The sequence below is a fragment of the Fukomys damarensis genome, unplaced genomic scaffold (genome assembly GCF_012274545.1).
Source record: "Fukomys damarensis isolate Sample0158 unplaced genomic scaffold, DMR_v1.0_HiC HiC_scaffold_24, whole genome shotgun sequence".
NCBI classification, from domain to species: domain Eukaryota; kingdom Metazoa; phylum Chordata; class Mammalia; order Rodentia; family Bathyergidae; genus Fukomys; species Fukomys damarensis.
The window spans coordinates 56,699,571-56,714,430 of NW_022900936.1; the positions used below are offsets into that span (position 1 = coordinate 56,699,571).

The 14,860-nt window shown below is 35.9% G+C and overlaps 1 protein-coding gene across 4 annotated transcripts in view; it reads left to right on the forward strand.

Moving 5' to 3' along the window:
- Window positions 1-8,668, forward strand: part of LOC104866250 (OX-2 membrane glycoprotein) — a 24,513-nt gene extending 15,845 nt beyond the window's left edge. For 3 of the 4 annotated variants that reach the window (XM_010630134.3, XM_033755893.1, XM_019208336.2), the window contains 3 exons: window positions 676-783; window positions 1,139-1,258; window positions 8,199-8,668. In XM_010630134.3, the coding sequence (XP_010628436.1) occupies window positions 676-783; window positions 1,139-1,230 (200 nt within the window). In that variant the 3' untranslated portion in view covers window positions 1,231-1,258; window positions 8,199-8,668. The remainder of the gene's footprint in view (window positions 1-675; window positions 784-1,138; window positions 1,259-8,198) is intronic. The other variant, XM_019208335.2, reaches the window with a different exon arrangement.
- Window positions 8,669-14,860: the final 6,192 nt, after the last annotated feature.

The following is a 14,860-nucleotide window of genomic DNA, read 5'->3' on the forward strand; positions in this document are numbered from 1 at the left end:
TTTGGTTTTTTTTTTTTTTTTTTTTTGTGTGTGTGTGTGTGTGTGTTTTGTTTTGGGACAGGGTTTCCTTATGTAGTTCAGGCTGGCCTTGAACTCACTGCATATCCCAGGCTGGCCTCAGATGCACAGCAATCCTCCTGCCTTGGCCTGGGCTTACAGGCGTGCCCTCACAGTGCATGGCTTCCTACATTAATTTTTATGCTCACTTAGCTTGGAGGCTCAGTTTTATTTTATTTTTATCAGTTAGATAACAATAGCTGTCTACTGCCAGAAATTATAAGGTTGGTATGGTATTCCTGGCCAGACCACTGTGAATGTGCCAGATCTCATCTGATCTCAGAAGCTGTGAAAGCTAAGCAGTGTCTGGCCTGGTTAGTGAGATGACAGTGGATGAGAGATGATATCTAACTCTTAGAATATTTTGAGGACTGAATGTGAAGCCTAAGGATGCAGCACTTGAACAAAATATGCCACCTGTTACTGGTACTACCTAAATGTTATCAAAACCATACAAAGTCATAGATATAGACTTCATGAGGTATGTCTTGAAGGATAACATTAAATGAAAGCTCAGCTCTAGTAAAAAGTCATCATAATTGTTGCTTTATCGTTTTTTGCCTCTACCACTTCCTCTTACGATGCCTTTTCTTTTGCCTCTCCTTTCACTGTCCACAGGCTTTTGGTTTTCAATTCCGTTACTGTTAAGCATAGTTTCCCTGGTAATTCTCCTGGTCTTAATCTCAATCTTACTATACTGGAAACGTCATCGGAATCAGAACCGAGGTAAGTCACCCCAGGGAATACAAGTGAAATGATTTCAACTTGGGGGTCGCCTGAATATAAGTAAGGGGATGGCAACAGTGTATTTTATTTGTTATTTTCAACAGAAATATTGATGCCCTTTGTAAAATGTTTCAAGGTAATTTTCTTGCCTTTGGACATTCCTCCCACTCTTTTGCTAAGGCATTTTAAATGTTAATTATTTTATAGCTGAGAGTAAGTGTTCATGAGAAGAAATGAAGAGAACGTTTATTTGATCACAATGGGTCATTTGATGGCAGAAACAAAGGAAGAAGTCTGGCACCCATGCAGGGTGCTCTCTTCTTGTTAATAAGGACAATCTCTTTTCTTTTTACAGCACTCCACAGGCCAGATGCCCATTTAAGAGACTGTGAAATTGTTCAGTACGATCACTCATTAAATAACACTTCCTATGTCACACTCCCATGATGTCTCAAACACTATCGGCAGCATACAGGTGATCCACACTTCTAGTAATCGTGTCATGTCATTCTGCCCATCCAGGCTATAATTTTTTCTTTATCCCCCACAACATCTATCATAGCATCTTATATATACCAAGTGTTCAATAGATGTTAAATTATTGAATGAATTAATGAAGGGGAAATGGATACATTTTCAAAATGGTTTTCTTCAATTCCTTTGCTCCCACTGTAAATTCAGTATCTCATCAGTGCCTACTTTCAGATATTATGAGACATTTAACACAAGAGATGTGACCTATATAGAAAGAATTAAATGTCTTGAGCACAAAGTACTGAATACAGAGGTGAAATTTATGGTATAAGAAATGGGAAGTTACGAGGATTAAGGGGTAATATGGGAGTTCCCTCCATCTTAGATATCTGAAGATCAGGGATTAGGATAGAAAAAAATATATTTAATTGTAGTGTTATTTTAGATTTTGGTTTAAAATATCCCTTAAATTCTAAACTATTTTCATTTTATATTTCATAGACTATATCTTTCATGTTCTAGGTTTTTCGTTTTACTATTTTACTTTGCATGAGCTTTATATAAACACCAGACTAATTCTTGTGAATTTACAAAACAAGAGCAGCTCTTCTGTGTCAGTGGCCCTTTTGTAAAAATAAAGGTATTTGTTCTGTTTGAAAGAAGCAATTACAGATCAGATAACCTTATTGCATGTAAACCTAAGCTGCTAGAACTCATAATCACGTCACAGAATATCAAAGGCAGAAATCTTTCTTATTCTATTTTATCCAAATCTTTCACTCTTCCAATTAGGACGTGATGCCTAGAAAAGAAGTCCACTTCTTTCTCTAGGATCACAACGATCATTAAACAGGACTACAACCCTTGTCTCTTGACCTCTAGCAGAATGGTTTTTCCATCATTACTGATTCTGTGGTACAGTGACTTGAAAGGAAATGTTGTTATTAGTTGTACACACTTTAATTTATCTTATTGTACTATTCTTTTGGAAAGTACAAGAAGAAAAGTATATTCAAATTCATGTTGAAAAGTCCCTCTTGGACATTTCTCATAGTGCAGTCTATTCAAGCCCAAGGTAAATTCCAGTAGACAGGGGTATTTTGTAAAGTAATTGCCCTTTGTTGATTAAGCAAGTCTTGGGTTTTGGAGCTATGTAATTGTTCAGAGCCTTATCTAATTCTTGAAGCAAAAAGAGCCAGTTTGTCTTGCTGCCAAACTTTTTTCTCATTTATGAAATAAAAAACAAAGAAGAAGGGAAAGATTAATTTGGGCTTGGATTTATCGAGTGTAAAAAAGAATCATATTTGTGGAGCTGCTCAGTAGCCAGTAAGAGAATTTGTTAAGTAAAGTCAACTTTTGTTTGTCAAAACAAAGCTAACTGTAGATCATAGTCACTATTCATTAACCAGAAAAGTGTAAAAAGATTTATAGTTTCTGCCTAGAAGAGTAATCTCTAAAGGATGGCCCTGTCTTTGCGTGGAAGTTAGTCTCCCTTTACTCTTATGAGTGTGTAATGACAGAGAGTACCATGTAGGTTTATGAGCCATAAAGCTACACTCTGGGGGAAGGTCTGATGAGTTAACAGGACATATTTCTGTTCTATTCCTGATAGGATCATCAGAGTTATTTCCCTGGAGGCTATCATAATAAGACTAAGAAACTTTCAAAGAATATGCCTTTTTCCTTCATGAATCCAATGCTTTACTATTGAAACAGAAAATGAGAAAGAATTAAAATTTCCTAGGGAAATTTTCTACCATCTCATAATGGTTCTTTATATTAAAACTCAGTGATGTCATAAATTTCTGCCTTCCCCACATGGGACCATGGAGTCAAATCTGAGGCTGAGAATAATCTTTCATTTCTCATTAATCGACCCACCAATGATTATTACATGTTCCTCAGAAATAACATAAAAAGCTTCACTTTGGAAAAGATCAACATAGACTATCACCTGAATTTTTTAACTCATTTTGAGTGGATATTGTCTTGTAATAATGTTAGTTTTATCACTTTTTTCTGGGTGATAGCACAGTACTTCCTCCTCTTTTAAGCTCCTTGCTGTGTCACATGGCAAAAGCTTTCAGTAAACAATTTGTGGTGGTAAAACTGGTCATTCATTGGAAGGACAATAAAAGAACTTTCAGTTTATGGTTGTAACACCTCCAGGAGTCAAGTCATCTCAATCTCCTGCTGAGCAATTAAATGATAGCTTAGCTCACAAATGCACATTAATTCTCAGTGTCAATATAGATTCACTCATGAAAAATCTCACCATTCCATGATAAATCAGATTTAAAAACTCTCTAGAAGAGAACCTTTTTCATTCTTTATCCCACTTCTAGAAATACCCACATTCCTTGTGCTTTTGGCCTCTTGTATCTGCAAAGCTAGCAATGGCTGGTTAGGTCTCTCTTATACTGAAGCACTCTCTGGCTCCCCTGCTTCCCGCACTCCATTATAAGGACTCAAGTGATTACCTTGGTCCATATTATAACCCAAGACAATCTCTCCATTTCAGAATTTCTAATTTATCATATGTGAAATGTTATGCAAAATGACACATTCACGGATTCTTGGAATTAAGATATGGACATTTGGGGGGACCAGTGATTTGCTACTACAAATACTACAAGAGGGTGGGTGTGAGCTGTGTAGAGGACAGCTGTTAACTGACTGCCAAGTGCAAGCATGTTGTTTCTAGGATTGCATGGCCTTAACTTTGTTTGTGGAAACAAAATAACACTACATCAAAGAACCAAAGAACCTGCTCATACAACTTCTGAATACATTGCTTTGACTTTCTTTTCATTTTCCATCTTCTGCCAGTAAGGCAAGACTTCATTTTTAAAGATCTTTCAAGATTCTATGTTTCTCTGAAGTCTATAATGTCAAAATATTACTTTTACTTTTTCCCATTCACTAGTCATCACTAACTGTAAATTTACAAAACCTAATTATTTTAGCCTGGATTTTAGTTATTGCATGTTTCCTGCTTCTCTCTAGTTGCATCCCATTCTCAGAGGCAAGTAATTCTGACATCCTTTGATATCTTAGTTTTAGATAGGTAAGTCCACTGAATTCTCTGAGAAAGACCAAGATATAAAAATTATATTTATCACTCTACATAGTGACATCATGCATAGCCAAATCAATCTTTCTCCATTTATCATAGCTTATTAAAATAGAGTTCCCTGCAGCCCTAGTGCCTGCAGTTTTACATTATGAAGCCATTATAGATTTTAGGATTCTCAACATTTTCTATATAATTCTTAGAATCCTTTAAAATTCCTACCTATAGAACTAAATTGATTCCAATTGTCCATATGCATTAGAACCATTCTCTCATAACAAAAAAAGCAAAAAAATAGATTTAATTAAATATATCAAGTCCAAAAATCATAAGAAATAAAAGAAAATTAAGAAACCTCAGTATTTGACATAATTTAAGTAATAAATTTAGTCTTCTACAATAATCATATTGTTAAAAATATAATTTCTCCAGAATGAACAAATGAGATTTTGCAGTACAAACATGCAAGAAAAGCTTTGCAAAAGTCACCTCAGTATTAAATACTGCATTCATGAGCAATAATGATAAATATTTCTTATAACAAGAGGATGCTACTACAGAAGAGCCTCTTGCTCTTCTTACAAGACAGAATTTCAGTAAGACTGCTTCAATTATCTAGTTCTGAGTGTCTGTGGTCACTGCCTTGTAACTCTCCAACTTTCTTCCATAGTTACAACCAACCAAGAGAAAAGACTAGCTCATTGTTTTGTAAGTCTTTAAATACTATAAACACTTCTTTTTAATATTTAAAAGTATTTAGCATTAGCTTTTATTATTTTTTTAATTAGCAAATAAAAATTATATGTATCTATGACATACAACATATTTGTCTATAAATATATACATTATGAAATGGCTACATCAAGCTAATAAACACATCAGTTACTCATGTACTTATCTTTTTTTGCGGGGGTAGTGAGAAGACCTAAAATCTGTGCTCTTGGGTAATTTTCAAGTTAAAAAAAAAAACATTGTTTCTATAGTCACCACATTATACAATAAAATTTTTGAATTTATTTCTCCTGTCTAACTAAAATTCTTTTAACCAAAACTGCATGAAATAATTGCAAAATTAAATATAGCATTCTATTTCTATTAACTGTCACTATCTCAGCAAGGATGATTATAAATGGTATATAGAATTGATTACTTTCCTATCAGTCAGTTTTATTAACAGCTATGACCAATTGCTCAGTGATTTTGATCAACTTCTGTCTCTGCAAATTCACAGACTAACTTCAGGAAAGCCATTTAATCTGTGCTTCTCTTTATTTGGAAGATGAGGACGATCATTTTGTCTATCTCATAAGAATATTGTGAAAACTGGGCTAGTGATTTAGCTCAGTGGTTCCACCACCTGCCTCGCAAGTGCAGGGACCCAAGTTGGATCCCTGGTACCAAAAAACAAAAAAAACAAAAAACAAAAAACATGAAAATGTTGTGAAGATTAAAAAGAATATGTACAATTACACAAGTGCCCAAAATGAATATTGTGCTGGGAAAACCAGCTTGAGGAAGTTGATGGGGTTGTTTTTGCCACCCTTTGTGGTGAAACATTTCCACCATGGTTAATGTCAAGCTATCAATAGATTAACCGTCAGTGTAAGTCAGTAGGACTCTTGCGTACCCATGCCATATAGTAAGTTTCCATAAATGTTAATTTCTGTTATTGTTAGGTCTAAGATCCTTGTTGGATTTATATTTTCATGAATGGTACAAATAATGGAGGAGAGGAAAGTGTAAAGAGATAAATGGAGGGAAAGGTAATGGAATTATAGCAGGCAGACATTCAGGTAGAAGAGCTCAGAAATTATTGGGACATATGGGCAGGAGAATTCAGAAAGGTGAACTCATTAGTCATTTCTCTAGTAGTTTTGAGCAGAGTTTAGAGTGAAAATAAGCCAGCATGGGAGAAAGGATTAGAAAAGACATGTGCCAAAATCCTGAGTGTACTGAAATGAACTTGTAATAACTACAGTTGTAATGTTATGTGTTTCTTTCTGAAGAAAGGGAACTGTTTTGATTAGACCTTTGGGTTTGGGAAGGTTTTGATGTTAGGGTGAGAAAAGTAGTTATTTTCTAAAGTCAGCACAAGTCAGAGCAGAAAGAAGGAAATTACTACTGTAGGGATGTGTGTGAATGGGTTTCCAGGAAACCAAAACTGCCACTGCCAGGAAGAACATTTGTTTAAAGTGGCTTTTGATGCCCAACCCCACTGACGCATGGATACAGTTCCTTCTGTCCTTAGTTTGACTTAGCTGTACTATTCTCTCCATCAAACAATTGTTTCTTCTTTTATTCTGCATACCTTAAACACTCCTTATGGTTTCTTTTCTCTCATAACAATGGTTCATAGATGACCCAATTTTAAAAAGTGTATATTCTTATCCCATACACACAACATCAGTTAGAATCTCTAGGCATGAATATCACTTTTCTGAGGGGAAGGGAGCATATAGACATATTTAGTATAGAAATGTAATTTTAGAAAAAGAAAAATCTTTTCTAACCAAATGCAAAATCAAAGAATTAATCAGTCAAAAACAGGCTTAAAAGATTTAAAAAGAAGAAGAAAAAGAAAACTAACATCCTAATGCTCTTTAAAGAAAATCATGCTATTATTTGATAATTATTCTGAATTTTAGTCAGTAGTTAGGTCTTACAAAAAAAATTGTGAATTCTTTGATTGCTAATTGGTAATCCAAAATGAATATTCTTAATAATTAGGGGCAAAATGCTTAGATTTCACAATTGAAAACTTTGGAGGTGGGAATGTGATTGGATAAGAAAGACAGAAAGAATGTTCTTAAATATTTACATGTACCTTCATGTGACAAAAGGACTAGACTTCCTAGAAAAAAATCATATAATACCTACAATTCTCACAGCAACCTATGAGGAAGATGTTGCTATTTCCATCTCATAGATGATGAAACCAAGTATCTCAGATATTGTTTATTCATTCAATTTACAAATATTTATTAATGTTTTTCAAGTGCATTGAAATTAGCATGGATTGTATTGCAGTGACTAATACAGGACACTACCACTCAGATGGAGATTACCAACTAGAGGCAAAGAAACAACAAGTGAACTAACAAATAATGATATATTATTAAACATGAGAATGTTCCTTAAGGAAATAATGTATAACATACAACAAAAGAGAATAACTTGAAGAGGAAACTATAGCTGATGTTAGAAATGTTGTTTTCTTTCTGAAATATGCAGAACTTTGCAGTTCCTGGTAAAGAGTAACCTAAGGTTATACAGAGGGTGACAGGTAGTACCACGATAAAATTCTGTTTTATTTCATTGTTTACATTCCTTGTAGCTAGGCCTGAGTCCTCCCAGTTTCTATTTTAGAAAAGCAGTACCTCTTGAAAGGATTCTATCTACTACTTTGTGACCATTCCTAACCTGCTGTCCAGCAAATTAGTATCCATAAGAAACAAAGCTCAAGGTATTAATGAAATGCATGTAGATAATTTGACATTCTTGAACATGTCTCTTTACTTGTGGTCTTATGTGATTCTTAAAACAACTATTTCCTGAGATTATCCATGTCATTTTAAAGAAAATCATTGTCCTCTCACATCACATTGGATTAGGAATGTCTATATCCTTGTCCTTACCAATGAAATATATTCAGGAGATTTCTAACTTTTTCAACCCTTTGGTTTAAAATATACTAAGACAGAAATTATGAATATTCAATATCCTAATTCAAAGTATAAGGGAGCTGGACTAGAAAATTCGTTGTGCATCTTTAGAATCGATGTAATTCCAGGAAAGCAAACCTAGAAGTAAAAGTGAAAAAGAAGAAAAAATACAGAAAAGTTAATATATTGGTCTTTCTTTTATCCAGAGGCCTAGAGGAGTTACACAGAATCATGAAAGTTTTTCTCTGGTCTACTTGAATTTGATGGAAGAGGATAACAGGAGGAAAACTGGTCATTCTCCAAGGGATCTAGAAGTGCAAACAAGGTGGAAGCAAGTGTTTTAAGAAATCTGTGACTTTTCTCTGCCATTTAAACTACACAGTGTTTGAATTCTAACAGGAAGTCTTTTACCTGTCAGGCCTGTCGTAGGACTTGATTTTGTAAAGCAGAGCTGCACTGATATTGAAAGGTTACTGGACTTAGAATTTGGAGCACTGAGCTCACAGACTGGCTGAGGATCCTGCAGGTGGGACCCCTAAGTTAGTGACTTTACCTCATTGAGTTTCCATGTCCTTACCCAGAATAGAAAGGAATTGGACCAAATAATTTACCATGCAGTTCTACGAATTGATGTAATTACAGGAAAATGAATAAGTCAAGGAAGACATAAAAAGAGAGAAGAATACAGTAAGGTCCAAAAAACCTTTCTGAAACTACCTTTTGCCTTCCTGTTGGTGTTATGTCTCTTGTATGCCTTTTTGTTCTTGGGTCTGTGAGTCGATTTCCCCATGATTTGTTACCTAGTCCACTCCCTGCTAGCTGTCTTGCTAATCAATGACCCTGCTGCAACCCTTGATTTCTCTGCCATTCTTCATGTGCTTCGCGAAAGTTTTATCATGTGGACAGAATATATTGTGAAATAACATTAACAATCTTATCTATTTAACTTATTTTTATAGAAAGATAAATACTGTTAGCGTTAGACAATAGCTCACTATTTAAAAGAAGCATGTATCCCTGTCTATTTGTCTCGTACTATGACCCCACCCCTGTTTTAGGTCATTCTGAAGTCAGCCTAGTATAATGAAAATATATTATGAAAACATTTAAGATATTTCCTGCATGGCTGTCAGCTAATTCACATGCTTGGTCTCTTCTGGCTTCTTTTTACGTGAGTTAACTTTTCACAAAAGAGAAAGAGACAAGTATGAATATATATAATCCCTTTGTTTTTGTTTTTGTTTTTTTTCTCTCATTGAGTTTATTGGTGCATTTTAGGTATACAGTACAGTTACATCCATCATTAGGACCTTGTACCTTTACATGACAGGTCTTGGTTCTCATTTTTTCCCCTTGTCCCTGCCCTCCCTTCACCCCCTCCTCCCCTCCCCATTTACAAATACTTTATTTCCATTTTTTTCATTTTCTCATATTTTTTTCTTTTCCCTTATTACCTTTCCCCTACCCTTCCCACTTTCCCTACGCCTTTAGCCCTTTCTTCCTATTTCACATTGTCCATTATATCATTAACAATCCCTTTGTTTTAAAAGTATTTTCCAATTAATAAAACAAATACTGATTTCATATAACACCAAATTAGTGAGGTTTTCCCCAGTATCTTTTGCTTCTTCTGTGTTTATTCAGTGACCTAGGAATTAAAATGTATGTTCATTTTAAACCAGTACTCCAGAAAAATTTAAACAGTATCCTAGGCAATGAGGGTCACAACCCAACGAAGCCCAACAGAATGAACCCATCAAGCAAGACAAGAAAATAAATGCAAAGGGGAAGAATCCAACAACAGGAAAAGGTCGTGACATAGTTAAGTCAATATATGTTATAAACATCAGTGTTAGTGATCTCAATTCACCAATCCATAGAAACAGACTGACAGAATGGGTCAAGAAGCAAGATCCAAAGCCACGCTGCGTATAAGAAACAATTCAAAAAGAAACTCCTAGACTGAACGTTAATGGGTGGAAAACAATACTCCTTGTGAGAGGAATCCCCCCCAAAAAGCAGGAATATCTATCCTATTTGCAGATAAAATGGATTTTAAACCTACTTGTTTTTGCTAATTTTTTTTTTTGCCTGGTATTGGGGACTGAACTCAGGACCTTGAGCTTGACAACCAGGTAAGGTGCCACTAAGCTACCTCCCCAGCCCAGCTTTTGCTAATTTTTTCAGTAATAGTTTTAGTAGGAGTGGTGATAGTGGTCTTGTTCCTCATTTTAGAAGGAAAGTTTTTCAGTTTTTCCCCAATTACTATGATGTTGGCAGTAGCTATTTTATCAGATTGAGATTACGTCCTTCTATACTAAAAAAAATGTGGTCATTTTCACTGTTGAATATTTAAGCTTTTTGTGAGTTATTTAATTCTGTATTATTTCGTACATTTGTATTAAAATATTGAGCAATTAAAGGTATCAGTTCTAAATATTTAATTTATGGCATTCTCTTGGAAAATGTAGAAATGAACAGTAATTCTTGTATTTTTCTCTCTGTGTATGAAACCCTCCCCTCACAGTTGAGATTTCTGATTAATCACAAAATCTCCAAAGGTCTCTGATCTGACAGAGTGATCTCCTTCTGTGCAGCGCCTGTGTCCTTTTGTCCTGTTGCCACCAGATGCGGAGTACTTCAGTATGTTTGCTGTTTTGATTCTCCTTTTAGATACTCACTTTCACAAATTGATTGGCTCACACAGTTTTACATTTACCAGGAATCATCATTCTCTGTTTTACCACATTTCTGGTATTTCAGCTGAACTGGTTCCAGATCAGACAAAATAATCAAATGCAGCAATTTTCAAACACTGTAGTCTCAGGAGCCCATTATGCATGTAAAATATTGTAAAAATATTGAAGATCCTCAGAGAGCTTTCTTTTTGTAAAGAGGGCTATGTCTGTTGATAGATACCACATTTGGAATAAAAACTGAAAAGTTTTAAAAGCAAAAATATGCAAGCTTGCATGGTCTTAGATGTCAGAGTATAGCCAACATCATATATCACATAACTTCTGGAAAACTCCAGGGCCCTCTTGAGAGAGAGTGAGTGAAAAGGGCAAATCATGTATTGGTGCTATTATGACAATGACTTTAATTCCAAAGACTCCCTGAAATGGTCTTGGTGTCAATATTAAACACTGCTGAATCAAAATATAGGTAAAAGAGGCTACCTTATGAGATTTTATGAGCCTTTCTCAAAGTAATTCCTTCCTAGACTGCCATCTTCACAGTACCTAAACATTTTACTGTTCAGTCAGCACTTACTTTTTTTGTGGGGTTACCGGGGATAGAACTCAGGTCCTTGTGCTTGCAAGGCAGGCTGCAGAACCACTGAGCTAAATCGCTGGCCCAACACTTACTTTTTAGGCCATTGCCTTTCAAAGGCCGAAGAGACCTGAGACTAATTCTTATTCATCACTAATAATTTAATTTAAAGTGGTTTATTAAATGGCTCACTGTTGAGACACTAGGATTTAGGCCTGGTATGCTTAATGGGGACCTGGGAAGGGCATAGAGAAACAGAGCGGAAGGAAGGGGTAATTCAGATGTCTGTCTGAGAACGTGGGTCAGCATGCCACGCTGCAGTCTGCCATCTCCCCCACAGCCCCTGCCCACCCACCCCTCAGGAAGCTCACCAACCCTCCCGCACTCCTCATCACACACTTTCAGTTACAAGTGCTTTTTTTGTACTTGTGAATTAAAAAGAGGCAGCTCAGACTTCGAATGTTTAAGCAAAACTGGGAAAGTTGTAAACTTTTGAGACAATTCATGTAATACAATCACACATTTCTTAGTAAAGTTTCAGAAAAATTCCAGGGTGATGTTAAACTTACTCAGGCGGGAAAACGAAAGAAAGCTTCTGCGCTGAACTAAAACTGAAACTGAAACAATAGAGAGCTTTCTTTTCTTACTGGGATTCATCCATAACTAGCAAGATAATTCACAAATCTAGGTTCAAAGAAAACTAAATCCGCATTACCACTAGGAATTACCAGCTTTGGTTAAAACATTTTCCTGAGCCAACTTTCTTTTATGGCAGAGATGGCGAACCTTTTAGAGACTGAGTCCCAAACCTCAACCCAAAACCCATTGATTTATCACAAAGTGCCAATACTGCAATTAAACCTGAACACTGCGATTTTAGTTTAGAAAAAACATCTCTACATCTTAACATCTTTTGTTTTAAAGGGAAAATATGGTAACGTGTTTGCTGTAGGTTTGCTACCACTGTTCTATAGTTGTGATTAACTAATCAAAAAAAGGATTCCATCTTTTCAAATAAAGCTTTCAGAATTGTTTCCTTATAACTGTAATATTTTTGTCTTTTTAATTTTTAAATTTATTCTCAAAATATCTCAGATTTGATTTTTGCACCTCCTTCCTCTTCGGTTGCTTATGTTATTTGACATGTGCAAGGTCACCTGACACAATTTAAGCACATCAGCATTTGCAGACACCACACTTACTTGAGCCCTGTGAGGTGGGGAGTTGTTTAATCCCATTTCTGTGGGGGTAAAAAAGGAAAATCTTCAGGTTTTTCAATAGCTTTATTCAGGTAGCACTGTACATGTTTAATGGAACTGAAACTCCAGCTCAGAATCCCAGGCACCTTGTGCATTGTCCTTTCTTTCCCCTCCTCTCACTACTGTGACTCACCTCCTATTTATCAGTGTATGCTGTTTGCTCTGTCAATATATTCAGAGTCTGTCTCCTGCCTCCAATCCAACCTCCTGTCCAAACCATCATCATCTTTTTCCTAAGTTGTTGCAATAGCTTTCTAATCAATCTTCTGCTGTTGCTTTCTCTTCCTTACAGTTTATCTAAACCCAGCTGTTGAAAAATATACCAAAACAGATTACATCTTTCTTTTTGCTAGCAAATACTTTTGATACATAATAATTACCTTTATGTTGGGGAAATGGTACACACATATTATCACATTTTAAGTATTTTAACGTTCCTTCCCTTTCCTGTCTAAGTGCTTCCTACTTTACCTATAATAGTAGCCAAAGTCTCTTCACGGACCAGGAAGGGGCTCTTGATACTGATTTGTTTTCTTTCTTTCTTCCTTTTTTCCTTTTTTCCTTTCTCCTTCCCTCTCTCCCTCCCCCACTCCCTGTCCTTTTCCTTCCTTCCTTCCTTCCTTCCTTCTTTCTTTCTTTCTTTCTCATTTTTCCCCTCCCTCCTTCCTCCCTTCCTTCTTTTCTTCATTTTTTTTTTTTTTTTTTGTGTGTGTGTGTGTGTGTTTCTGGGAATTGAACTTGTGACACCTCACATGCTCAACAAGCCATCTACCACTGAACTAGTACATCCCGATCCCCTTCCTGATACTCTGAAATCAATTTTTACTGTTCTTTGATCTGTAGTCATCCTATTTTTCAACCTGTGTTCTAAGTCCTTAGCACTTGGTCTTCTCTTCTTCAGTGCTTTTCCTGCAGGTAGTACATGGCCCATATTTTCTCTGACAAACACACCTTGTCTCCCACTCCCGCTTCATTTTCCTCCGTTGACCCCCATCACCATTTAATACACTACATGCTTTCCTTGTTTTCTTTATTATATGTATTCTTCCAATAAAATGTAAGCTTTATAGAAGGCAGGGATATTTTTATTGATTAATTTTTGTGTGTAGGATACTACTAGCAAATTAACCTAGGGCCTGCAAAATGGACTGCATCGCTAATTTCTAAAACATTGTATTATTTTATTTTTTGAAACAGGTCTCACTAAGTTACTAAATTGCTCAAACTGACCTCAAGCTTGTGTTCCTTCTGCCTCAGCCTCTCAGATTGCTGGGATTACAGACATTCACCATTACACCTGGCAATAAATATTTCTTGAATTCATTATTTTTCAGTTAATACATTTTGAGAGGTAGAAATAATTCCAACAGCTTTGCAGTATAACATCCTTTCTAGTTCTGTGGGAGAGAAAGACTGAACTAAAGAGTAGGAAAAAGACTTAGAGAAATTGGTAGTCATGAGGCATATGAGCAAAATAAAGGATTTTGAGCCAAAAGAAAGGGCCAGTCAATTTTTTTCCTAAGTGCTTCCTAATTCGCATATGAAACATTTGAGTTTAATGATACTTTTTAGATATACAGTACAGTCACATTCATCCTTGGGATGGGCTAATCAGTTAATCTCTTTGAATTTACATTTCCTCAAGTATAAACCAGAGTGTGAACAAAACCTGTCTCTGAGTGGCTCTAAGGCTCAAGTGACAAAGGATATATTCTCTAATATGTGCAAATCTGTGTACTAACTCCTGTCTGCTCTACGATGCTGAAATTTCCTCAGAAACAGTATGAACAAGGCTATTGTCCTAAATGGCCTCTCTGGTACCTCCTCTCCCCACGATCAGCCCCACCCTCATTCCAAAGCGGACTTGTGGTTGAGAAGGAAGTGAGAGCCACAGTGGAAGATGCATTCTGGCTGAGCAGAGAAAAGCTCCTGGGCTTTTCTTTAAAAAAAAAGCAGACTCGAGTGTTCCACCCACAATGAATTGACCTTTCTTTGTGCTAAGAACATGACCAAAAGAAGAACAAGGAAATAACGATCAAAATGCTGTTTATGGGCATTGGCTTTCCTACTGTAGTTTTGCCATCTTCCTCTGGCGTGTGACCAGCTGTGACCTCCTTCAAGAAGGAAGGGAGCCTCCAAATGACTAAAAGAGCCTGACAACATTGGCATCCTTGGTTATGCTGGAGAATTATGTTACTTAAACAGATGATCATACCCCATGATGGAAAATGTAGCTATAAATGAGAGGCTCCAAAAAATTTGACAAATACTTTGATACTTCTAAAGTATGAGTTTGACTCATATTAATCCAGATAGTGGAACACTGAAATAAATAA